The sequence below is a fragment of the Kogia breviceps genome, chromosome 15 (genome assembly GCF_026419965.1).
Source record: "Kogia breviceps isolate mKogBre1 chromosome 15, mKogBre1 haplotype 1, whole genome shotgun sequence".
NCBI lineage: Eukaryota > Metazoa > Chordata > Mammalia > Artiodactyla > Physeteridae > Kogia > Kogia breviceps.
In genome coordinates, this window is record NC_081324.1 from 53,168,765 (window position 1) to 53,195,185 (window position 26,421).

The window sequence follows — 26,421 nt, forward strand, 5'->3', positions numbered from 1 at the left end:
GATGGAGTTTAGTCTATAGAAGGTCTTGAGCCTGAAGAGGTACCAGAGTCCAGTGCCTGTCTTGTGTCATAGGGCCCAGACGACAGCGGGTCCTACCAGCCCGACCAGACTACACGGACAGGACAGCAGGGCATAAAGGTGCTGAGGAGAGGTGACTATTCCTGGGCTGCAGAGATGTCAAGAACCGTGACCAGGGCAAGACAACACAGTCCACACAGCTGCAGGTGTGAAAATCAAACTCTGTCTTTATTCTTTTACCATTGTATGTGGGATAGGTAGCAGCACTGCTGGGGAGCTCCTTGGGAGGAGAGGAGAGGGAATCTGTTGGATGGAAATATTACCTTTGAGCATCAGTTACATCTAAGCCTGTTTTCAGCACATTTCATGTTAGATTTTTCAATGGCAAGTCAAGGAGTAGAAGGAAGATGGGCTCAGACAAAACGTTCTTTGCAAGAGTTCAACATAGTGGCCAAAATTTTATTCTTGCATTTCATCGTGCATGTGCCTTGGAATTATGGTTTTTTTGGAATCTGACTTAAGAAAACATAAACTTTCCAGGTAGTGTATAGCTGTCCCCATCTTTCTAGCATCTCTGCCTTTGGCCGATGTGATGCCATACTTTCCTGACATTTAATATCAGCTCTGGTATGGGTCTGATACCAAGTATATTCATACCTCAGCCATAAAACAGGACCTTCTTGGTAGCCAGATTCAGGTGCTCTGCCCTTCCCAACAGATGCCTCTCCACCACCCCTGACTCCGCCAAAATGAAATAAAAGCACATCCTGAGTTGACCACTTCCTCTGAGCCTGGCAGACACACAGCAAGAGTCTTGGCTGGTGATGGGCTTGATGCATGGCCCACTTGACTGAGCCACATATATGCTCAGGCTTGACCTACACTGGCAAAATCTGCAAGGACACTTCTAGATATTTCAAGTGATTGATTCCTCTGAGGAAATGATACATTAAAAAATATACATATACACACATATTTAATTATTTTTTTAAACCACAACTGAAAAAAATTCTTTGCCACTGTAGAATTAAATCTGACAAGAAACCCTATGAGTTTTTATTAGTACCATTATTGTTTTCTTTGGCTCCATGTACTATACTGGTAAAATAACAACAAAAAAAGAAAAAAATTGTAAAAAGGCAAATATTTTGTACAAAAATACAAAGTTTTAAAAGCTCTTTAAGTATATTTCATATTGTTACTAAGAGTTGACCTATATATCTGTATGTCTGCATATTTTTCCTACATGTGGGATTTTAGAAATGTAAGGTACTGTTTACACAGTATACGTTTTCAGTTCTTCCTAAAGCTCAACAACCAATAATAATCTTTTTTCTGATTGGAGCATTCCATACTCTGGAAGACATGATTTGCATAACTGTACGGTTACTGGCTGAGAAAAATCTATGTGATTCAGTCCATTTGCATACTGAAAATCAATGTATTATACTGGGGGAACACTTTTGTTCCAAAGTCCTTAAGTAATGGCAGATGGTAAAGAACGTTGGCTGTCAATTTTTTCGGTAATTGGTATTCAGTGCTTTTTTCAATCTGGTGAGAAGATGATGCAATGAGGAAGAAGTATCTTTTGCCTCTGAGAACTGTCCAAAAATTTGCTCTTATTATATCACAGTCCATTATAATGCAGGTGATAGTACTAAAAGAAAGGAAAAAGGATGGGTGTTAGTTTTTCTTAAAGAACAATGTTAATATAATTCAAAAAAGGAACATGTGTTTTTATAGGAAACATTCCAAATACATCATTCAATAATTATCTTTTCAAATAAATGCCTAGAAATTCTTACTCAGATTAAATAAAAGGTAAAATTCACTTTGAAAGAGCCTATTCTGGGGAATCCTAGTCCCAACTCAAATCCCAAATGGCCAAAGAAGGCTAACAAATGACAAATCTGGGTCACTTGTCACCCTCTACTGTAATCTCTTGTTGAGATATTTGTGTTCTTTTCCTGAAACTGACCAGGATGGGAGTTCTTTATGTGTCTGGAGACCTCTAGCACTTGGACCAGTGCTTGACACACTAGAGATTTTCAGTACATGACTGTTGAATGGATAGATGCATAATTTGTGCCCCAGTTACTGTCAAAAATAATTTGAGCAAAATATATTTTTGTCATCAACTTTGTTTTTAAAAATTGAGACAAAATTGACATATAACATATTAGTTTCAAGTGTACATGATTCCAAATTTGTATATATTGGAAAATGATCACCACAGTAAGTCTAGTTAACGTCCACTACCACATGTAGTTAAAATTTTGTTGTTGTTGTGATGAGAATTTTTAAGATTTACTCTTTCAGCAACTTTCAAATATATAACAGGATTATTAACTATTGTCACCATGCTGTACATGACATTACATTACCATGCCTTATTTATTTTATAACTAGATGTTTATACCTTTTGAGCCTCTTCACCCATTTTGTACACCCCACCACTCTCCGCCTCTGGCAACCACCTGTTTTCTGTATCTATGAGTTCCATTTTTTTTTAAGGTTCCATATAAGTGCAATCATATGGTGTCTGTCTCTGTCTAACTTATTTCACTTAGCATAATGCCCTCAAGGTTAATGCATGTTGTCACAAATGGCAGTATTTCATTCTTTTTTATGGCTGAATAATAATATTCCATTGTATTTATATACTGAATTTTCTTTACCCATTCATCTATTGATGGACCCTTAGATTGCTTCCATATTATAAATAATGCATTGTAAATAATGCTCCAATGAACATAAGGGTACATATATCTTTTCAAGTTAATGTTTTTGTTTCTTCAGATGAATACGTAGAAGTGGAATTGCTGGATCATATGGTAGTTCTATTATATTTTTAATTTCTTGAGGAACCTCCATACTGTTATTCCATAATGGCTGCACCAATTTACATTCTCACCAACAGTGCATAAGTGTTCCCTTTTCTCCACATCCTCGCCAACAATTGTTATTTCTTGTCTTTTCTATAATGACCATTTTGACAGGTGTGAGGTAATATCTCATTGTGGTTTTCATTTGCATTTCCTTGATGATTAGGGATGTTGAGCAGCTTTTCATGTACCTGTTGGCCATTTGTATGTCTTCTTTGGAAAAATGTCTGTTCAGATCTTATGCCCATTTTTCAATGAGATTGTTTGGTGTTTTGCTATTGAGTTGTATGAGTTTTTCACATATTTGGGATATTAGCACCTTATCAGTTCTATGATTTGCAGATATTTTTTCCCATTCAGTAAGCCAACTTTTCATTTGTTGATGGTTTTCTTTGCTTTGCAGAAGCTTTATAGTTTGATGTAGTTATACTTGCTTATTTTTACTTTTGTTGTCAGATCCAAACAGTCATTGACAAGATCAATGTCAAGGAGATTATCACCTATGTTTTCTTCCAGGAATTTTATGGTTTCAGGTCTTACATTTGAGTCTTTCATCCATTTTGAGCTTATTTTTGTGTATGGTGTAAGAGAGTGGTCCAGTTTCATTCTTTTGCATGTGGCTGTCCAGTTTTCTCAACAGCATTTATTGAAGAGATTGTCCTCTCTCCACTGTATATTCTTGGCTCCTTTATCATAAGTTATTTGACCAATAATCCATATGCATGGATTTATTTCTGGGTTATATATTCTGTTTCACTGATCTATGTATCTGTTTTTATGCCACTACCACACTGTATTGATCCCTGTAGCTTTGTAATATGGTTTGAAATCAGGGACTGTGTCTAGCTTTGCTCTTCTTTCTCAAGATTACTTTGGCTATTTGGGGTATTTTGTGGTTCCATACAAATTTTAGGATTGTTTGTTCTATTTCTGTGAAAAATGCCATAGGAATTTTTCTAGGGATTGCATTGGATCTGTAGATTGCTTTGGATAGTATGGACATTTTAACAATATTCTTCCAATCCATGAGCACAGAATATCTTTCTATTTATTTGGGTCTTCTTCAGTTTCTTTCATCAATGTCTTATAGTTTTCAGTGTATAGGTCTTTCACCACCTTGGGTAAATTTATTCCTAGGATTTTTTCCTTTTTGATGCAATTGCAAATGGTATTGTTTCCCTAATTTCTCTTTCTGATAGTTTGTTACAGTGTATGGAAACAACATATTTTTGTATATTGATTTTTGTGTCCTGCAACTTTACAGAATTCATTTATTCTAACATTTTTTTTTGGTGGAGCCATTAGGGTTTTCTATATATAAAATATCATGTTACTTGCAAATAGCGACAGTTTTACTTCTTCCTTTCTGATTTGGATGCCTTTTATTTCTTTTTTTTGCCTAATTGCTCTGGCTAGGATTTCCAATACTATGCTGAATAAAAGTGGTGAGAGTGGGCATCATTGTCTTGTTCCTGATTTTAGAGAAAAGTATTCAGCTTTTCACCATTGACTATGATGTTAGTTGTGGGCTTGTCACCGTCCCTCTATAGAGAGTTTCCCTCTACAGGGAATCCATTTGAGAGTTCTGTTGTTTTTCTTTTTTTTAATCATACATGAACACTGAGTTTTGTCAAATGCTTTTTCTGCATCTATTGAGATGATATATGATTTTTTTCTGTCATTCTGTTAATGTAGTGTATCTCATTGATTGATTTGTGGATGTTAAACCATCTTTATATCCCTGGAATAAATCTTACTTGATCATGGCATATAATTCTTTTACTGTATTGTTGAATTTGGTTTGCTAATATTTTGTTGAGGATTTTTGCATCTATAGTTCATCAAGGATATTGGCCTGTAATTTTCTTTTCTTGTAGTGTCCTTGTCTGGCTTTGGTATCAGGGTGATGCCTCATAAAATGAGTTTGGAAGTGTTTCCTCCTCTTCTATTTTTTGGAAGAGTTTGAGAAGGATTGGATTAATTTTTCTTTAAACGTTTGGTAGAATTCACTAATGAAGCCATCTGGCCCTAGACTTTTGTTTATTGGGAGGTTTTTGATTAATTATTCAATCTCTTTACTAGTAATTGGTCTGTTCAGATTTTTTAATTTCTTCATGATTCAGTTCTTCGTAGATGGTATGTTTCTAGGAATTTATTTCTCATAGGTTGTCCAATTTGTTGGTGTATAATTGTTCATAGTGATCTTTGTATTTCTGTGATACTGGTTACAGTGTCTCCTCTCTCATTTCTGATTGTATATATTTGAGCCCATATTTTTTTCTTGGTAAATCTAGCTAAAAGTTTGTTGATTTTGTTTATCTTTCAAATACCAGCTCTATCATTAATCTTTTCTATTATCTTTTTAGTCTCTATTTCATTTATTTCCACTCTGATCTTTATTTCCTTCCTTCAACTAACTTTGGGCTTCATTTGTTCTTCTTTTTCTAGTTCCTTGAGGGGTAAGGTTAGGTTGTTTATCTGAGATCTTTTTTCTTGATATAGGATATATTGCTATGAACCTCCCTCTTAGAACTGCTTTTCCCATAAGTCTCGGTATGTTGCATTTTCATTTGTCTCACCATATTTTTTACTTCCTTTTTGATTTCTTCCTTGACCCACTGGTTGTTCAGTAGCATGTTGTTTAATCTCCTCATATTTGTGATTTTTCCAGTTTTCTTCTTGTGATTGAAGCCATATCAAGCATCTTTTCCAGCCACAATGGTATGAGACTAGAAATCAATCTTCTTAAATTTATTGAGACTTTTTTTGTGGCCTAACATGATATATTCTGGAGAATGTTCCATGTGCACTTGAGAAGAATATGTATTCTGTTGCTTTTGGATGGGATTTTTTCTATCAGTTAGGTCCACTTGATCTAATGTGCCATATAAGGCCAATGTTTCCTTACTGATTTTTTGGTCTGGATGATCTATTCACTGGTGAAAGTGGGGTACTATTACTGCACTGCTGTCTATTTCTTCCTTTAGGTCTGTCGATATTTGCTTTTTTTACTTAGGTGCTCCTATGTTGGGTGCATAAATATTTACAAATGTTATATACTCTTGTTGGATTGATTCCTTTATCACTATGTAATGACCTTCTTTGTCTCTTATTCCAGTATTTGTTTTAAAGTCTATTATGTCTGATATAAATATAGCTACCCCATCTTTCTTTGGGTTTCCATTTGCATGGAATGTCTTTCTACATCTTCACTTTCAGTCTGTGTGTATCCGTCATCTAAAGTGAGTCTCTTGTAGGCAGCATATAGATGGGTCTTGTATTTTTATCCATGCAGCCATTCTATGTCTTTTGACTGGAGAATGTAGTCCATTTATGTTTAAAATGATTATTAAAAGGTGTATTACTTGCCATTTTGTTAATTGTTTTCTGGCTGTTTTGTAGTTCCTCTGTTTCTTCTTCTCTTGCTCTCTTCCTTTGTGACTTGATGATTTACTGTAGTGGTATGCTTGAGATTCCTTTCTATTTATCTTTTATGTATCTACTATAGGTTTTTGCATTGTGGTTATCATGAGGCTTACATATAACAACTTATATTTATAATTGTCTATTTTAATAACAACTTAAGTTTGAATGCATTCTAAAACTGTGTTTTTATTCCCTGCCCCCACACCATTTTATGTTTTTGATGTCACAATTTATATCTTTTAATCTTGTGTACCCCTTAACAAACCATTGTAGTTATAGTTATTTTTATTACTTTTGTCTCTTAACCTTCATACTAGCTTTATAAGTGTTAATCCACTACCTTTACAACATTAGAGTATTCTGAATTTTACTATATATATGTAAAGGTAAATATATTTTGACCTTTACCAGTGAGATTTATACTTTCATATGTTTCCCTGTTTTAATTAGCACCTCTTTAACATTTCTTGTAAGGCTGGTCTAGTGGTGAACTCCTTTAGGTTTTGCTTGTCTGGAAAACTCTCTCTTACAATTCTGAAGGATAACTTTGCTGGGTAGAGTATTCTTAATTGGAAGTTATTTTCTTTGAACACTTTTAATAAAACCATTCCACTCCCTTTTGGCTTGCCAAGTTTCTGCTGAAAAATCAGCTGACAGTCCATAGGGGTTCCCTTGTATGTAACAAGTTATTTTTCTCTTGCTGCTTTTAAGATTCTCTCCTTATCTTTAACTTCTGACATTTTAATTATAATGTGTCTTGGTGTGGGTCTCTTTGGGTTCCTCCTATTTGGAACTCTGGGTTTCCTGGATTTGGAAGTCTGTTTCCTTCCCAAGTTTAGGGAAGTTTTCAGCCATTATTTCTTCAAGAAGTTTCTGCCCCTTTACCCCTCTCTTCTCCTTCTGGGCCCCTATAATGTGAATGTTGGACCACCTCATGTTGTCTCATAAGTACCTTAAACTATCTTCACGTTTTTTCATTCTTTTTTCTTTTTGCTTCTCCACTGGGTGTGTTCCACTGCCCTGCTTTTGAGCTCACTGATCCTTTCTTCTGCTTCATCTAGTCTGCTACTGAACCCTACTAGTATATATTTTCCAGTTCAGTTATTGTATTCTTCAGCTCTGTAACTTCTATTTGGTACTTTCTTATATTTTCTATCTCTTTATTGAAGTTCTGTGCTCATCTATTCTTCTCCCGAGTTCAGTGTGAGCATCTTTATAACTATTATTTTGAGCTTTTTAATAGGTACATCACTTATCTCCATTAAGGACTTTTTATAAGGTTTTATCTTGTTCTTTCATTCAGAACATATGTATCTTTCTTTATTTTGCTTGACTCTCTGTGTTGTCAAACTAGATAAAATAACCCTCTTTCCCAATCTTGAGGGAGTGGCATCTTGTAGGAATGAATCTTATCTTTCAACCCTGCCTTAGCTCTTGCTTTCCTTCAAACCACTATGATTGTTCAAGCAGCCTTTTTTATTTTTAGTGGCTCCTAGCATTTGAGTGTGCCAAGACCTGTCAGTGCCCCAAAGGGGAGGATCTCAGTCAGCAACTGGAGTCTTGCTGATTAGAAACTAGACCTTAGGGCAGCAGCTTTTAAAGTATGCAAATATTTATAGTCTTGTGGGACTGAAAGGTATGTCCCACTGGCCACCAGGACTGGGTGACCTAGAGGTGTCTCCTCCACAGTTGTTGCAAAAATCAGGGTGCCAGACAAGTGTACAAACTCCATCCTGGGAGCTACCTGCACCCTGTCATGAGGCAGAGGGAGGTCACAAAGATGGCATCCACCAGCTTTTGTCCCTAGAGGGCACCTCAGTAGGTCCCTAGATGAGCCAAACCAGAAGCCTACCCCTCTTGCTGAAGCTCCAGGACAAGCAGATAGGCCTCTTTCACAGAAATACTGGGGGTATGATTCAGTTTGCTGTCTTCACAGTCCCCTGGGGATAGCAGCTGGCCAAGAATGATTTGTTTGTTATAGTCTCATGGGACCCGGGAATGCAAACTCACTGGCCACTAGAGCCAGGAGATCAAGGGGTGTTCCCTGGGCGGCAGCTGCAAAAAAATGGGCATCAGATGTGTGTAAAAGCTCCCCGTGAGGTGATACTGGTGCTATGGAGCACAGCAGAGGGAGAGCACAAAGATAGTGCCTGCCCTTCAAGGTCTCCCACCAACTTTCAAAATAAAGACTTTATGAGATAGAATTACATAATATTCACAAGGTTGTATAGTTTAGAACTATCTAATATTTTAGAACATGTTCATCACCCCTAAAAGAAACCCATACCTATTACCATTCACCCCCATTTCCTCCTTCCCCCACCACAAACTTTCAAATCTAGTTCTGATGACGAAAACTAAGATGCTATGTCCTGAAGAGGGTCATGTATTTAATGAAGCTTTACATAAGTACCTTTTGAAATGAAAAAAAGAATCTCCAAATGCCTCTTAGGCTTATGAGCTTATAAGGAGGCAGGGAAACTATATCCCTACATTATCTAGCACAGCATCTGGCCCATAGTAAATGCTCAATAAATACATGTGGAATTGAATGCTTGGCCACCTGAATTATCCATGCATGGAACTCTACGAAAGAGACTTAACACTGGTGCCATATGCTAAATAACAATTGACTGACAATATTATAAGGTAATGACCTAGGCCTTTTAGTCTAATATTTATTGAGTACTTCCTCTACATTAGGCACATTTATTAACTTATTTAAGTCCTCACAACAACCCCATTAAGAAGACACTATTATTTCCCTGAGGTTAATAGCTTGCCCAGCTAGTAAATGGCAGAACCAGGACTGGAACCCGATTACCGAGCCTACATTCAGATCCCTTATACTCATCACCTCTTGTCCTTAAATAAGATATACGCTAAGCGGCTCTCTCTTAAATCCCCTCCGCTGCTTACCTGTCTCCCTGTCTTTTTCGCAAATGAAGTTATTGATGTCCTCACATTGGAAGTCGTTCCACTGCCCAGCATAAATCAGCCCAGCACAGTCTTCCCCAGGCCCATGGCCATGACCCCAGTTATCTGGCTGTCCAGCTTTCCAATTTCTTTTAAGAAAACAGAAATCAAGTATTATTTGCAAAGTCACAGATAAGTTTTCTTTACCCAAAGAGCATCAGAGAAATGTAAAAAACAAAACCAAGGCCTGTCATTTGCCCGGGAATGAAAATGCACTGTTTAAAACGCTGTGCACACTCTGATTCAGAATAAGCAGCTGTTTTGCAGAGCACTGTGTTATGCAGCATCTCCCTGCAGGCTTGTTATCATTGCCACAGTGCAATCAGCTCACTGAGCTGCTTCATCACATTGCTGAGAGGGTAAATCTGTCTCCAACACAGTTAGATGAATGACAGCTTTCTAACGTGCACTGAATGCTGACTGCCGGGCATGTGGGTTTATATCTGTGTGTGAATGTATATGCATTCTGAGGACCACACACACACACACGTGCGCGCACACACACACACACACACACACACACACACACACATTCTTGTGAGAGCCCAGAGGGATCCTCATACATTCTGATATCTTGTCTCTAACAAGTCAGAGTCAGGCAGAGAGAGCCAAAGACCCTTGATACACACTTACAAGAACCTGCAATTATAAACACTTGGTTATGGTTTTCTGGCTAAGTTGTAGACAGTTAATTGCTATAGGAAGAAATAGTAATTTATTCTTTTTTTTTTAGCGGCCATGGCTCACGGGCCTAGCCGCTCCACGGCATGTGGGATCCTCCCGGACCGGGGCACAAACCCGTGTCCCCTGCATCGGCAGGCGGACTCTCAACCACTGCGCCACCAGGGAAGCCCAATTCTTACTGAAAATGACTTATACATCTCACTGCCTTTTTCGGGAGAGAGATTCTTTAAAACAAGTTTGCTTTAGGATGAGCTCATTTGGGGCTTAACTTGCATGCTCCTGCTCAAAGCACCCCTTTGCCAATGTGTGCTGTTCCTGACTCTGTTTCCAAGCAATAAATTAGATGTGCTTCCAAGACTCAAAACTTGAAAGACTACGTTTTCTCTGAGAACCAGGTCTTTACACAGAAGCTTGTGGTTACCTCCTAAGAGGACAAGCTTACCTCGTGCGGAGGGTCCGAAAAAACATCTGCAGCAGGAAGTGCTTCCCATAAACGATGACTCATTACCCAACCAGCATCATCTAATAATAACTCACTCTGGTCCATGCTTCATGTTTGTATCAGAGTGGCTGCGGCTTTGGCCGCTAGAGAGAAATCTTCCACCGTACAGACCCTGATAGCAAGAGAAAGTTGTACAGCAAAGAAACACTTCTCACTACTAAGATTTTCCTTTTCTGAGGCCAGGCTCTTACCAGGGTCACCTGGGGACAGAGCCCATGTCGCCCTACTTCTTTTGACAACAAGACCAGCAAAAATCAGGGCGATGGGAAAGGAGAGTTGAAATTTACAGTTAAAGGGTGTAACAAGGTAGCGTGGACTCCCCCAAACCAACTGTATATTTTGGGATATTTTATAAAATGAAGTGACCTCACTTAAATAAATCTAGTGATGAAGAGATAATTTAGATGAAACCATCAACTGATGAGAGTAAATGTAGGACGATACTCAGGTGGAAGTCAGAAATAGTCATTTGTTAACAGATATTCACAGAGCACCAACTATGTGCCAGGGATAAATAATGCTAGCTGATGGCAACACGGCATTGTGGAGAATAGAGTCCCAGCCCTCTCAGAACTTACATCACAGGCAAGAAATAAATGAGGTAAAACTCTCAGACTGTCACAGTGATGCCAGAAAGAGATGAAGTTGGAAGGAAACTTTCAGGGAAGATTTTTTGTGTGTGTTTCTCTCCACCTTGCAGGACCCTCCCGGAAATGTCAACAATGCCTGGGCAGTTTGATGTTGTTGGTGTACACTTTGTTCATTTCTGTAGTTATACGAGGGGGTTCCATTCCGATTTTGTTTATCAAATTTGAGATTGTGATTCTCGATCCATAATGACAGGACATTTAATATTCTTTATCTCCCAGTTAGTTGGGAAATTGCATGAATAGGAATTCTGACAGAAGATCTGTTTAATATTTTCCCCTTGCATTTCCTTGCCCTTTTGAGTAGATAAAAGGGATTTACAGATGAGACAAAAAGAGAACTGCTTGATAAGAAAGGAGATTGTCTTTATCACCATTCTCCATTCGTTTTTTCCAGGTCACTGGAATTCTTCACATGCAGTGCTTAAAGCAATCCTTCAGGACTAAAGGTAGAAGGCGGCTGTGAGTGGATTGACTCAGGTGGGACCAGCATGGATGTGTGGTGGAGTAGCCTGAAGCCAGGCTGCAGGAGCAATTTGTCTCAAAGACTAGGTCTCACAGCATCTCTTTGGAAAAGCTAAAATCACATGGAATGATTTGTGGCAAATCCCCCCAGTCTGCATGCTTGTAATAGAGCAGAACGTGTCAGATAAATAGAATTATATATTTTGGAGAAGAATTTCAGCTTAAGTGTTGCCTAAACCTCATTCATAGGTAGATTCTGGAAAGAAGAATGGCTGAAACCTGGGCTCCAGATCCTTGAATGCCACATTATAACACACACGTCACAGAAGTGGTTGGGTAGCAATGTGTGTATGTACTTGGACAGCGTATTCTGAGTACACTAGGGACCATGGAAGCATCTGGACTCCCTCCTCCGGGGAGCTGGCATCATTGCAAGCACCTCAGCCAGTGGGTGTGAAGCACCCCCCAGGATTCTGGGTTTATACTAATGGAGGTAGAGCACAAACTCTCAATTTTAGGAACAGCCCCTTCCAACCTCACAACTTAGTATTCGTTATCAACCACAAGATTGACTGAGGCTTCGTGGCCCAGAAACTTCTGCTGGTAAGAGCCTGGCCTCAAAACAGGAAAATCTTAGTAGTGAGAAGTGTTTCTCTGCTGTAGAATTTTCTCCCTCTATAGAGGTCTGAACAGTGGAAGATTTCTCTCTAGTGGCCAAAGCCAGTGCCACTGATAGAAACATGAGGCATGACCAGAGCGAGTGAGTATTGAAGTAGATGATGCCAAAGGTTCCCTTCTGGTCCTTACCATTCTACGGTTCTATATTCTAAAAATGTAGTATGTAATATTACATGTAGCCATCTGTGTGGACAGAAGGGCCACCCATGTTTTGTCTTTGCAGGGCAGAGATGAAAGCTGTTACTCGTAACTTGACAGCATGCTCCGGTTAAATGATGTCCTGTGCAGGGGACCAAGAAATGGACAAGAGGAAGAGAGGAGCTTCAAGTGTGTTTTGGGAGACTCTCAGGAAGCACAGCACATCTCTGGTGATCTAGGTGGGCAACTGCAAGCAGGGTGGGCAGGAAAGGCCTTCAAAGGCTCCCTTACAGTTCTGCTCTGAGCAAGTGGGCAGAGTCTCCATCCCATGTGTGTTTGACTGCCCCGTGCCTACCAGGCAGTCTCCATTGACAGTGATGACCTTTGCCAAATGACACACCGCCATTTATTCCATCAGGAGTAGAAAGACCATCTTTGACATGCTCCTGATTTCACTGGTCTTCTCCCTGGTTTGTCTGTTTTCTATTTCATTGCTTTCCAGTCATTATTCTTTCCTTCCTTTTGCTTGCTTTGGGATTAATTTGCATTTCTTCTTCTATCCTCAAAAAGTAGAAGCTTAGGTCATTAATTTTCAACTTTAAAATATTTTTCTAATGTAAGCATTTTAAATCTATAAATGCCCCTCTATATACTGTTTTAGCTGCATCTCACAGATTTTGATATGTTATGTTTTCATTGTCTTTGAAACATTTGCAAATTTCCTTTGTGATTTCTCCTTTGCCCCATGGGTTATTCAGAAGTGTGTCTTTAATTTCCAAATATTTGGTGATTTTACAGATATCTTTTTGTTATTGATTTATAATTCAATTTTGTTTTGGTGAGAGAACACACACTACATAATTCCAGCGCTTTTAAATTTATGGAGACTTGTTTGATGACACAGCCCATAGTTGGTGAACATACCATATGCACTTGAAAATGTGTATTTGTAGTTGTTGGGTGAAAAGTCCCATAAATATCAATGAAGTCAAATTAGTTGATAGTGTCTGCTATATCCCTCTTGGTTTTTCTATCTCTTCAATACTTGTTCTATTAATTACTGAGAGGAGAGCACTGAAACCTCCTTTGAAGCCCCGCTCTTCACCGTATCCACATTTAGGGTCACAGTGTCTGTCTTCTTGATTGTGACAGGGTCCTGAAAATTGGACTGTTTTTACATGAGTAAAAGAACAGTACCTCTCACTTGTATTGTGCCCCAAACTCCAGAAAAGATCCTCCAAACCAGCACAGAGGCTGGGTCATGGTGGACACTCCAGGATAATTCACTGAATGTTATCGTGGGACTGTGGGCCAGTGGATCCCAATGTCCAGTCAGAGGACTGGTGCTGGGCAAGAATGAAGTTCTCACAGGTCTGTGGTGAAAAGAGAAAAATGAGGACAACTCTGTGTGTATGTGTGATGGCCAGCTGTCTTTTCTTGGTTTTATTTTTGTTGTTTCCATGCTGAGATTTGTTGATAGGTGATTTTTTTTTTTTTTTTTTTTGCCTGTGCTATGTAGTATGTGGGATCCTAGTTCCTTGACCAGGGATTGAAGCCATGCCCCCCTGCATTGGAAGTGTGGAGTCTTAACCACTGGACTGCCAGGTGAGTCCCCGTTGATAGGTGATTTTTAAAACCCATGTCCTTAGTTGGGCAACTAAAATCTTGGCAACACGAGTCGGCTCTCCAGTCTTTCTCTTGGCATTGTATTGGCGTGTGGACCCAAAGCATTTGGAAGTCTGTCCTGGGGACCATCCTGAGACATCACAGATTGCTTCTCATGCCATCCTTTTCCCTAATCATCATAAGAGTTAGTGAGTCAGGTCATATGTTTCATGGGAAATAAACCTTCGTTCAAGTCCACATGTGCCCTAAGCTTCTGGCATCCAGTCCACATCACCGTTGCTTTTTGTCTGTTTATTCCAGCACCATCTTTCTCAACCAGCTCTCAGTATAATAATGGAGTGGGGGCAAGAGGCAGAGGAGAGAACCTTTTATCCCTTGTCTGTTTCCTCTTTAACAGTCCCCCCAGCAGCCTGAAATAATTTCACAAGGGGTGTGTGTGTGTGTGTTGGAGAGAAAGGATAAGAGTAAAGTAGGGAGACTGACTTCTTCTGTAGCCTGGACAAAGTATGGGGAGGTGCCAGGTCCAAAAACCACTGTGGGTGGCAGGGGAAAGGGAAGCGGACGGACCAGGCTTGGAGGCCACAGAAGCAAAGAGGAGGAGGGTACAGGTGAGTCTGAGTAGATGGAGAGGTACTTGGGGAGCTGTATCGTGTTGGGAGACCCCTGAGAGCCTAGAGCCCCATCCCCAAGCCACGGTAGGGAACATTCTTCTTGTCTTCACAAACCTGTCGTGAGTGTGTGTGGCATCTCCTTCAGGACATGGTATAATCCATAACTGCTAGGAAGTGTTATCCTGCAATTAGTGACTAGTATGAAAATGATGGCAGTGATGACGATAGGAGTAATAGTTCTTGAGCACTTCCCATGAGCTCAGTGTCCTCAGTGCTTGATATATATTATCTCATTTAATTTTCACAATGCTGACATCGGTCCTTCTGGAATCTTCATTTCTAGATGAGGGCATGGAGATTCCACACGGTTGAGTAACTTGCACAAGGTCATGAGCTGTTGAGTGCTGGGTCCCGACCTGGCACCCAGACCTTATTGAGTCTAGGGCAGGTACTCTCTCCCCTCGCTACACTGGCTCTTTTTCTAGTTTGTACTGTGTTTATTATTATATGTCAAGTTAAATTAGCCTTCAGCTATTGAGGCCTTATAATATGTCTGCCTAATTTATTCTTGCTTTTAAAATGTGATCCTGGGGACAAAGTGAGAGAGTGGCATGGACATATATACACTACCAAATGTAAAATAGATAGCTAGTGGGAAGCGGCCGCATAGCACAGGGAGATCAGCTCAGTGCTTTGTGTCCCACTAGAGGGGTGGGATAGGGAGGGTGGGAGGGAGGGAGATGCAAGAGGGAGGGGATATGGGGATATATGTGTATGTATAGCTGATTCACTTTGTTATAGAGCAGAAACTAACACACCATTGTAAAGCAATTATACTCCCGTAAAGATGTTAAAAAAAAAATGTGATCCCGGGGTTTTTTACATGTCTATGTATTCCTTTGGGTGGAAAACTAGAAGCACAGTTTGGGCTGTGACTGAGAACAGAGCTCCCAGGAAGGTGTCTGGGGCTGTGAGCCTTCTCAGGTCCCAGGTCCTAATTCTGGGGCTCTCCTCCCAAATCACATAATTCCTGCTGGAGCCTGGGAGAGACGAGGAAACTTCCACCTTGGGAGAGCTGGCATAGGCAGTACTGTTCTGTTCCCTCTCAATCCATTCCATGTGGGCCAATCCAGTTTTTGCTTAGAGGAGGGCTTCAGATTGAATTTCTTAGTGAGTCTAACCCAGACCTTTTTCGTATTTATGGTTGTGAGAAAAGTGGAGGAGACTGAGGTTTGTTTGTTTTTTTTCCAGCTCCCCACTGACTCCCTTAAAAAAAAATGATCCTGGCACTCTAGACTGTCAGTCACAAATTTCTCTATCCCTTAGTAGTCTCTGCCTCCCATCCCCCCCCCCCCCCCCCCCGCCACTGGTCCGATTTTAGGTGACAACTCTCACAACTGTTTTGACTCTCCTGAAGCATATCCCTGCTGTGCTGGATGCCCTCCTCGGGCTGGCGGCCAAGTTCCCGAGGGCCAGGGTGTGGTGTGGCTTCGTCTCCCCAAGGACAGGTGTGCAGGGAGCAGACAGGATGTCTGCTGAGCCAGGAGGCAGATATTCATTGGCCCTGAGGGCAATCTGGGGCTCACCTTCGGAGCAGACCTAAAATCTTCAAATGTTCCACCTTGAGGTTTGGTCGCTCTTTTAAAAGAAATGGCCTTTGCCAGCCCCCACCCAGAATTCCCTTGTGGTAGGATGAACCTAGGTATGGACCCAAAATTTCCTGCATGCTCTCCAGCACAGCACTTGTGATGGGCTGCAGGAGCAAAAACATATATTGTCAGGGCTTCCCTGGTGGTCCAGTGGTAAACAATCTGCCTGCCAATGCAGGGGACGCGGGTTCGAGCCCTGGTCCGGGAACTAAGATTCCCACGGGCAACTAAGCCCATGCACCACAACTACCGAGCTCGCACACCTCAGCTAGAGAGCCTGCATGCCGCAACTATGGAGCCCATGTGTTCTGGAGCCCATGCACCACAACTAGAGAGAGAAAAGAAACCCGCACGCTACAACTAGAGAGAAGCCTGTGTGACACAACAAAGAGCCTGCATGCCGCAATGAAAGATCCCGAGAACCTGCATACCGCAACTACAACCCACAGCCAAAATAAAAAATAAATATATATTGTCTTTCTCTAAGTACGGTTTCTAAACACTCCCCCCAAAACCCCCACAATGGTAAGATCATAGACCCAGTGCCTGGCTATGTGACACCACCTCGGGGGTCAGGTCCATTCTAGGCTGATCATTTCCACCTCTCCTATGGGGTTAATGAGGGTCACATGGAATGAGGTCTAGGATTGTGCTGAAAACGGAATTCCCATATTTACACATCTGTGTTCATAGCAGCATTATTCACAGTAGCCAAAAGTTGGAAGCAACCCACATGTCCATCCATGGATGAATGGATAAACAAACTGTAGTCCATCCATACAATGGAATATTATTGAGCCTTAAAAAGGAAAGAAATTCTGACACGTGCTACAGCATGGATGAACCATGAAGACACTGTGCTCAGTCAGATAAGCCAGTTACAAAAGGACAAATACTGAATGATTCCACTTAAAGGAGTCAAATTCATAGAGACAGAAAGTAGAAGGGTAGGTACTACAGGCTGGGGGGAATAGAGAGTTATTGTTTAACGTGGACAGGGTTTCAGTTTGGGAAGATGAAAAAATTCTGCAGATGGATGGTGGTGAAGTTTATACAACAATGTAAATGTAGTTGACGCTGGAATCTACACTTAAAAATGGTTTAAATGGTAATTGTTATGTTATATATATCTTACCACAATTTTTAAGTAAAAGTTTTTTTTAAAAAATAAAATAAATGGCCTTATTCTGGTTTCCACCTATATCCTCTATTCATGCTTTTCACGTGGAGGATTTAAAAGTATAAAGAAGCCTGTCTGTCTACCCCCATGCACAGACATGCGCAGGAACTCTATCTGGCCCCTCCATCCCCTCTAACCCCTGTTCCCTGTCCTTGATCTCTGCTGCTCCAGCCTCGATGCCCGTGATGCTACCTTGGACCTGAAACACCCTCGCTTTCTCCTCTCCCAGTGCCAAGGATGCTGCAGCTCCTCCATGCTCGGGACATGGTCCTGAAGCAGATATGCCCACACGCCTGCTTGAATCTCTGCGGGGCCTGCCTTCTCTGTCTCCAGCAAAGGAAAGGTATTCACAGGTGGGTTTTTATAAATTCTGCTCCATTTGGTACAGTGTGTGTCGCATATTTTCATATCCATTAGAGGCAAAGCAGGAGTAGGATAAAGAGGTGAAATTTAAATGGGAACAATTTAGTCCTCTTCAGACCCTGGGGTAGGATTAGGGCAGGAGTGGACACCGGGGTCGGATGAGGCTCATAGAGATGTCTGTGCCCCTAGGAGCTCCGAGAAGGTTCTGTGAAGTGCTTTCCTTCTCTGTTGCTGCCTTTATAGAACTCATCGGACTTAGAGAGACTCTTCAAGCCTGTAGGACACGGTCATCCCACAAACACCTTCATTTGTGGTGTACTTGAACTTTCTGTGTGTAGGAGTCATCAACCTGTAGTTCATCCCCACACTCTGGCCAGAAGCACAGAGGGGGTCAGGGCGTCGATGGCATCATCCTGAAGGGAGTGCCCGGCTCTCGTCAGAAACGTGGCTGGTGAGCTCGGACCATGCTGGGGCTTTGGCCTTCACGGCAGCATTTAAAGAGCACGCTCGGCCACAAGTGCCATCCTGGGGGGTTTTATGAGTCTCTGGTGGTTTATTTTGGTTTTTTGTTTGTTTTTGTAGAAATGAAAAAAAATTCACTCCATGAAAAGAAAAAAGAAAACCCCTGGTTTTACAGCATATTGATTCTCAACCATAATTTCCCTACATGGAAATAAACATGCAGCTGGTACCTGGAGCCTCAGTTTGAGGAACGTGTAGGACACAAGGTCGTTCAGGAAGAAACTGTAGGAAGTCAGTCTGGCAAGAGGTGAAAATATAGACTAATGAGAGGCTGACCAGCAATCTGGAAGTTTCTGAGACTCACTTATACTCTAGAGATGTCCCATCCAGCCACTTCCATTCGTTTTCCTGCTCTGAGTCTGTGAGGCCGATCCAGTAGTTCTCTCTCCCTACCATCTGCTTTTTGATCCATTGCTGAAAAATAAATCAGAAACGGTACATTACTATTTCTTGAACAGATGTTTGGGGGACTTTCCCCTCAATGTTTAGAAAAGAAGGACACTTTATAAGAGGATGTTTATCAGACTTTAACAGAGAAGCATAATGAGATTTGAATAAGATAAAGCTGTCCCCCCCCCCCAAAAAAAAGGATGTTTGTCAGAACTTGTGCACTGCTTTTGCTGTCCTCTTTCTATTGCACTTGTTTTGCAGTTTTGGGGGCTTTGACGTTTTTTCCTCTTATAAGTTTATAAGCAATATTTAAGTGATGCTCTTTCTCCCCTAAAGTATCCAAGACCACTCGGTGAATCCCACCAGGCTCCACCCCCTCCCACCACCCATCCCTCCCATGTTCTAATAACAGTAGCAGCCACGGCAATATTGAGCGCTTCCTCTGGGCCAGGTCCCACGTCCAGTGTGTCACATACAACGTGTCTTTGAGCCATTACAACCGCCAACCTAAGACAGATGACATGTGGCTGAGCTGGGATCAGGCCCAGGACTGTATGTTCTGAAGCCCAGGTACCTGACTACTGTCTTATGGATGCTCATTCCCAGTCAATTACTGCAGACGCATCTGTTTTCAGGGTCATGTCTGCCAGAGACACTTAAGGAAAAGGAAAGAGGCCACTGGGACAGTGTAGGCATTAAAGAAAGAGCATTGGTATTGTTGCTAGTTGGACCTCAGTTTCAATCTCAGCGCTGCATTTACTTGTCTCATCATGTATTAATCATTTAAACTTTGCGGGGCCTCAGTTTTCTTATCTGTTAGATGGGGGTAACATTACACATAAGCTCTAGGGATGTGGTGAGGTTTATAAGAGAAAATGCCTCATACAGTGCCTGGCACACAGTAGGGGCCTAGTGAGTGGTCACCATTGTTATCATGTGTGGGCTCTGCCCAGGGCCTCCTCTGCTCTTCCTGACTGTGCCGAGGCCACATGTCTGGTCCCTTGCATCCCTCCCCACCCCTATGGTGCTTAGGCCTCTCTGCCTCTCTCTCCACAGGGGCCTGGTGCAGGCCTGCCAGGCTTATGGCTCTTTTAATGGCCACTGGGAAAAGCCACACACCTCCAGGCTTGATAAAGCAAGACCTTCCAGGTGGAAGCATAAGGACCTAATTCCCATGCCATGAATGCTTCTTGTCACTGGATAAATAGCCCAAAATCTCCATAATGCAGCCTTCTGTGTTTATGTGACTATGAATTCTTGATAATCTTTGAATCCTCAGTAAGCACGTACTTTCCAGATGTCACAATCCTTAAATTACAGTTTTCCCCAACTATAAGTATGCTGGCAAACATACCTGTTCCTCTCTTGTGTTTATGAAAATGAGATGTGAAGACTTGTCTTCACAGGAAAGTTTTGCGTCCTCAAAAATTTCTTTTTCAACCGAAAAATAGTAGCATTTGTCTGTGAAGTTCTTCCAGTGAGGTGGGCAGCCTAGGAATGCAAAGTTTAAAAGTATTGATGAAAACACACACACACACACACACACACACACACACAGCACTATGCCTTTCCTCAGCTGTGTTTAAGAGGCAAAGCTATGGCCCTGCTTCCCCACGTCCATGTGCCAAGCCAGTGACTGACGTTTGGGGACATGCTGGGAGCCAAGACTAGTCCAGGAAAGTGGCCTGTAGAATACACAGTAGTTAAAACTACATAATCTGGAAAATATCTACCCTGAGCCTTTGTTCCTCTGTGTCTGGATTAGTCTTTACAATGACAGAAATAACAGACACAGCAACAAAAAGCAGCACAGGCACAGATGTTCAGCGTCAGTCTGGAATCATGTGGAACCTGTAAACAAGTGGCTGGGAGAGCCCAGAACTAGAACTAGGCTCACGGAACAAACATGACTGAGCTGGACTGAAGGAAACCAAGTGGAATCGGGTGTGGGTCAAAGGAGAGAAACACAGGCTTGGTTGCAAACCCAACACTCAGGGTTTGACCAAAGGTTTCACTATCAAAGGACCAGAAGGCACCATAACATCTTCTCAAAAAGAAATACGATCTGGCTTCAGGAACAGGAAGTTCCATCTGCACGTTAACCACGGGTCATCCATCCCCAGGTGAAGGGCATAAAATGAGGACAGGGACAGGTCCAGGGTGGCCAGCCTCGGACTTTCCTGAAAGAAATGTTTGGGACCAGTTTGTCCCCAAGGACCCAACTCAGCTAATTATAAACAAGTGCTGGAGGGCCTGGTGCTGTTTAGAGAGAAACACAGGTGCCTGAGCGCCACCGCCTGGCACGGGGCCGTGGGAGCAGCGGGGGTGGAGGCCATCCTGTGCAATGCCTTTACTGCCAATAAAACGCGGTGTGGGGGGTGCATATGGGGGGGGGGCACCCATCCCCGTGAACGAGGGGCTCAGACTCACCGTTGGCCTCAGGTACTGCGGTTGGCTCGCTCTGCAGGGCCAGGGGCACCGCCGCCCCTGATGGGCCCGGGGGACCGGGGGGGCCCTTGGGACCCGGCATGCCCGGCACTCCAGGCAAGCCTGGCAGACCCCTCGGCCCGGGCACCCCAGGCTCCCCCACGGTGCCCTGCAGTCCCTGGAAGCCGGGGGGGCCTTGGGGGCCCGGGAGTCCGTCCTTGCCTGGTGTGCCAGGGGGGCCTGGGTCCCCACTGGGGCCCTGAGGGCCGGGCTTCCCGGGGGACCCGCGGGAGCCTTTGGGGCCTTGCAGGCCTTTGGAGCCTTTGCCGCCACGCTCTCCAGGGGGGCCGACCGGCCCGATCGGGCCCCTCTCACCAGCCGGGCCGGGAGGGCCAGGCTCCCCCTTCTCTCCTTTCTGTCCCTTGTTGCCAGTAGGGCCCGGGGGTCCCTGCTGTCCTCTGTCACCTTTCGGACCCCTGGGGCCAGGAGGACCTAAAACAAAAAAAAGACAAAAGGCATAAATGTGAAATCCACGACGCCTCTGGTCATCTGGGACCATTTTGTCACCAGCAGGAAGGCTGTGCGGGTTGAGAGTGGGATGCCCTTCCTCTTATTCCCTCCTCTTTCCACTGATGTGATGAATATTTATGAACTACCTGTTATATGACAAGCACCATGTAAGGTGGGGGAGAAGGGGTTGAATTAGACCGAAAAGATGCCATCGAGTGTTGAGAGGCCCTGTCCTGTAATTCCTGCACCACAGCGGCCTGGCCTCTCCTCTCTGCTCTGGTCCCCTTCGGTGGCACTGCGGGCACGCTGCTCTCCTTAGGGCTGAGCCTCACCGCGGACCAGCTTGCAGGGACGGGCGGTCTCCATGAGAAGTGCTCTCGGGGCCAGAGCAGAGGAGGATCAGTTTCATTTCTTCCAGAGAGTCTAATGATACAAATAGGGAAGGTGGACTAGAGAAAAAAAGAGGTGGACCATCTAATTGGCAAGGGAGAAAAAAAGACACCATTTTCCACCAAAGGAGGAAAAAGCAGTTCCCCCTAAAAAAGGTTGGGAGAAGAAGGCAAATACTTGTTCATCCCTTCTTGTTCCAAAAGGAAGTTCACATAACATGGGATTGTTTTGTCTTCTCTGAGTTCTCAGGGGTACGTAACAGGGATGTCACACAAATACATCACAACAAGGATTTGTATAGAAAATGACAGTGTGAGGTACTCTCACATACATTATGTCACCTGACCTTCGTCTATGACATAGAATTCCCACAGCACATCTGAGGACATGCAGGGCCACAGACACCAAGCTCTTTGTTCAAGGTTACTTAGTGACTCAGGACAGATCTACCCAGGGGAGTAAGACACAGACAGTCACCATCTGGGAGAGGAGCTGGGAGAGGAATTCAGGGCTTCTCGTGTTAAAATGGATGCATCGTGGAGGGCACTGTGCTCAAATATTCTGCTGCCTGGAATCTTAAGAGTTGGAGATCTCACTATTCTTTGTGAATAAGTGTAAGAGCTTCATACCCATTCTTTGGACAGAAGCAGAGAGCCTTTGAGGCTGGGAGGGCGGAGGTGCGGGGGAAAGGCAGGGTTGGTGGGCCTCTGCACTCCCACAGTTTTTCCTATTCCCCTGCACCAGCACACCCCACCGGCTGGTCGGGATGGAACAGTGAAGCAGCCTTTCCCACCTCAGTAGGGGGAATCTCTGCACCCTCCCATCCCAGGCGCTAATGGACATCACTGCACCCACATACCATCCATGGCCAAGTCCAGCCTGCCATCTCTGCTGTCCCTTAGCAGGAGCCTAGGTCCTGGACTCAGCTTTCCTTACTTGAGGCTACCCATGACTTTGCCCCTGGACTTACTGGCAGGACCCTCTACGGAGCTGTAAGCGAGTTTATGCCAATGGCTAGCACTGGCTTCAATGCGTTCTTTCTAGGGTTATCTACCCCATAAGTGGGAGACTCTGGGATGAAGCACCCTCTCCCTGAACCCATTTCATTGACTCCTGTCCCTCCGCTCCTGTTGACTCCTCTCTACCATCAGCTCCCCTGGGTCCTTATCTCCATCTCATAGTCGGATGGCCCATCTTCTCTGGGATGTCCCGCCAGCATCCCCAACCTGGTGTGTCCACACTGACCTTGTCACCTCTGCTGTTCACATCCTCCTGCCGCCGTCCCTTATCCCACTGCATCATCACAACCATCTCATCACCATCCTAGTGTGAGTGTTCTCTGTCTTCCTCTCTCCCTCCTGCCCCTCTCTGTCTTTCTGGTAGATTTTCACAGTTACCTCTTAACTGCTCTTCCTACCTCTGATTCCTCCTCATTCACCCCACTCTGCATCTTTTGCCTTTACACATAACTCTGGTCTCCACCTGCTCCAGAATATTCAGCCCCTTCTTGATCACCTGATGTCAAGGCTTTCATGACCTGGTCTCACATGTGTTTATTCCATCCTCCCCTGCACTTATGCAAATTTCTTCTCTTCGAATCTTCTCTGCCCATATCCATCTGGAGAATTCCTGTTCACCCACCATGTAATCCTCCCAGGTCACTCCAGATGGAAGTTTTCCCTCTTTCTATGATTTTTTTAGTCCTTGTTTGTTCTTCGAGGCTCCTTCCCCATCTAGCAGCTAGATTATAGGCCATAGTCATTATCCAGCAAGTGTTTATCAAATCAATGTGCATCACAGGTCAAAAAGCCCAGTGCACTAGTGCCAACATTATGGGCCCCAGCAGAGACCAGAAGGGAGAGATTTTGGGGGAAGGGTGTCCTGCCTGGTGTCCCTCACCTCATTCCAAGAAGTACAGCTCCACTCATTCTACATATCAGGTTGGCCCTGGCTGCCAGTATGGAATCACCATGGGGAGATGTCTTTCCTGACTCTACTCACACTTCAGAATTGATCTAGTGGTCTTTTATCCACAATCTGATTTTTTTTTTCTGTTTAACTTGATGAGGCTTATTAAACAGCCAAGCCATTTAGTAAAGACATGGAGGGTGGGTTTTCATTGCCAGATCAGTCTCCTTTAAAAAATAACTTAGAGGCTTCCCTGGTGGCACAGTGATTAAGAATCCGCCTGCCAATGCAGGGGACACGGGTTTGATCCCTGGTCTGGGAAGATCCCACATGCCGCGGAGCAACTAAGCCTGTGCGCCACAACTACTGAGCCTGAGCTCTAGAACCTGCGCACCACAACTACTGAAGCCTGCGTGCCACAACTACTGAAGGCCGTGCACCCTAGAGCCCACTCATCGCAACTACTGAGCCCACGCGCTGCAACTACTGAAGCCTGCGTGCCTAGACCCCATGCTCCACAATGGGAGAAGCCACTGCAATAAGAAGCCCGAGCACCACAACAAAGAGTAGCCCCTGCTCGCCGCAACTAGAGGAAGCCCACACACAGCAACGAAGACCCAATGCAGCTAAAAATAAATTTTAAAAAATAATAAAAATTTTAAAAAATAAAGAGGGCTCTCACTCTTATAAAAAGAAATAACTTAGTTCTTTTGTGTAGTTGGGAAATAGTGTCTTACAGATTATTAGTGGGTAAGGTGGCATGTGTGTTCCTCCACAACAAATGTAGCATTATGGAAGATTCTAGTGGAACAATACTGACAATAGGCCAAAACGAACAAACAAAAATCTAATTTATTTAGAATAAGGGCAAAAATAAAAGTAACTTTTTCTTTTTCCCTCAACTACTTCTGTTTTGTTTATGTTCTACATTTAGCCTTAAGAAATCCAAATAATGAGGAAGGTCTGTTGGGAAATTCAAGTGCTTTAGAAATTCTTTATCCTTATCCTCTTCGTGGATTTTCCAATAATCAGTGTTTCTTGATCACTCACGTCTGGGGTTGGTGCTATACTTGCAAGTTACGGGAAATGAGTTCATTTGCAGCCATGAAATAGTACCCGTTCCGGGGCCAGTCTCCTTGTTCTGAACGTTCTGACAGACCCATGTGACAGGGACTTGTATTTGTTCCAGAACACCCTCCTCTGGTTTCCGACAGAATTCCAAAGACATACAACTCTCTCTTTGCCTCCTCACATGAATCCAAGACCTCCCTTAACTGGGGTGACAGCTTTTCATGAATCTTATTTCTTTCTGGGGTTGGGTAGTTTATCGTATTCAGCTGTTTCCCTCTGAACCGAAGTTGTGCTTGAATGGCCCTACCTCCTCCACATAGAATCGTGGCTTATTTTAAGAACAGCACAAAAACACGGATCCCACAGTCAACACAAAATACCAACAGATGCTAATTTCCAGATCTTGAGAAGGAAGGGAATAAGACACTGGAGAAGGTGCAAGATTTTGCCTTTGATAGAGTCTGAAATCCTACTTGTGATGGATTTCCTAGCTGGATTAGCATAAAAACTGAATTTTTCATATGAAGCACTACATCCATCATAAATAGTTTATCTGTCTCTTTAAGATAAAGTTTTATATTCATGGCTGTGGATAAACTCCTAGCAAGCACACTATTATCAATGCATGTCTTCATCCCCAGCTGACCCATCCGCAGAGCTAGAGCAGCAGGCTGGCACTCTGCCTACAGATGCTGGGCTATGTGAAAACGTATTCTGTGTGTCCCATAGCTAGGGGATTCATTCATTCATACACTTGGCTCATTAAGACAGTACTTTGCTCCTTAAGACCTAGATATTTGCTAATCATTTCTTTTTAAGAATCACTAAGAAAAAGAGCTAAAACCATTTCAGAAGTCAGCACCGGATCCCTCTACAAAGCCGATCATTAATGCCATGGGTATATCTTCCTCTAGGACCTGGGATGCTAGTATTGCTTTTGGCATCTAGATGATCCCAGGCTTTTAGGTATTACTTGAATCTTTTATTAGGCAACTATTGAAGTGAAAATAAAATGAAATAAAATATAAGCCATCCATAGTGCCTTAAAACTGAGAACACTGAGATAAATGATGAGGGAGTATTTATGAGCTAATGTGACAATTTGAATTCAGAGTCAAGAAAATGTAACACTACATGTGAGGCAGACATGATGTCTCATACAGAAGAGCAAACTGGAGATTTGCTTTCAAGGCCAAGTGGGTGGCTGCCTAGCTTGGGATTCTGAAATGCCAGGATACCCATGTTGCTAATAAAGCCACCAAAGGCTCCAAAAATGCCTGTATATAACCGACACCAGAACTTGGAGCCACCATGTTTGCACTGCCAGCAAAACCTTCTCCCGGGCTTCCCTGGTG

General features: G+C 43.0%; 1 protein-coding gene across 1 annotated transcript in view; it reads right to left on the reverse strand.

Moving 5' to 3' along the window:
- Positions 1-219: 219 nt before the first annotated feature.
- COLEC12 (collectin subfamily member 12) overlaps positions 220-26,421 on the reverse strand; it is a 196,468-nt gene continuing 170,266 nt past the window's right edge. Inside the window, exons 6-10 of the mRNA XM_059039964.2 lie at positions 21,191-21,679; positions 20,115-20,251; positions 18,675-18,784; positions 9,249-9,394; positions 220-1,675 (exon numbers count right to left, since the gene is read on the reverse strand). Coding sequence (XP_058895947.1) covers positions 1,656-1,675; positions 9,249-9,394; positions 18,675-18,784; positions 20,115-20,251; positions 21,191-21,679 — 902 coding nt within the window. The 3' untranslated portion in view covers positions 220-1,655. The remainder of the gene's footprint in view (positions 1,676-9,248; positions 9,395-18,674; positions 18,785-20,114; positions 20,252-21,190; positions 21,680-26,421) is intronic.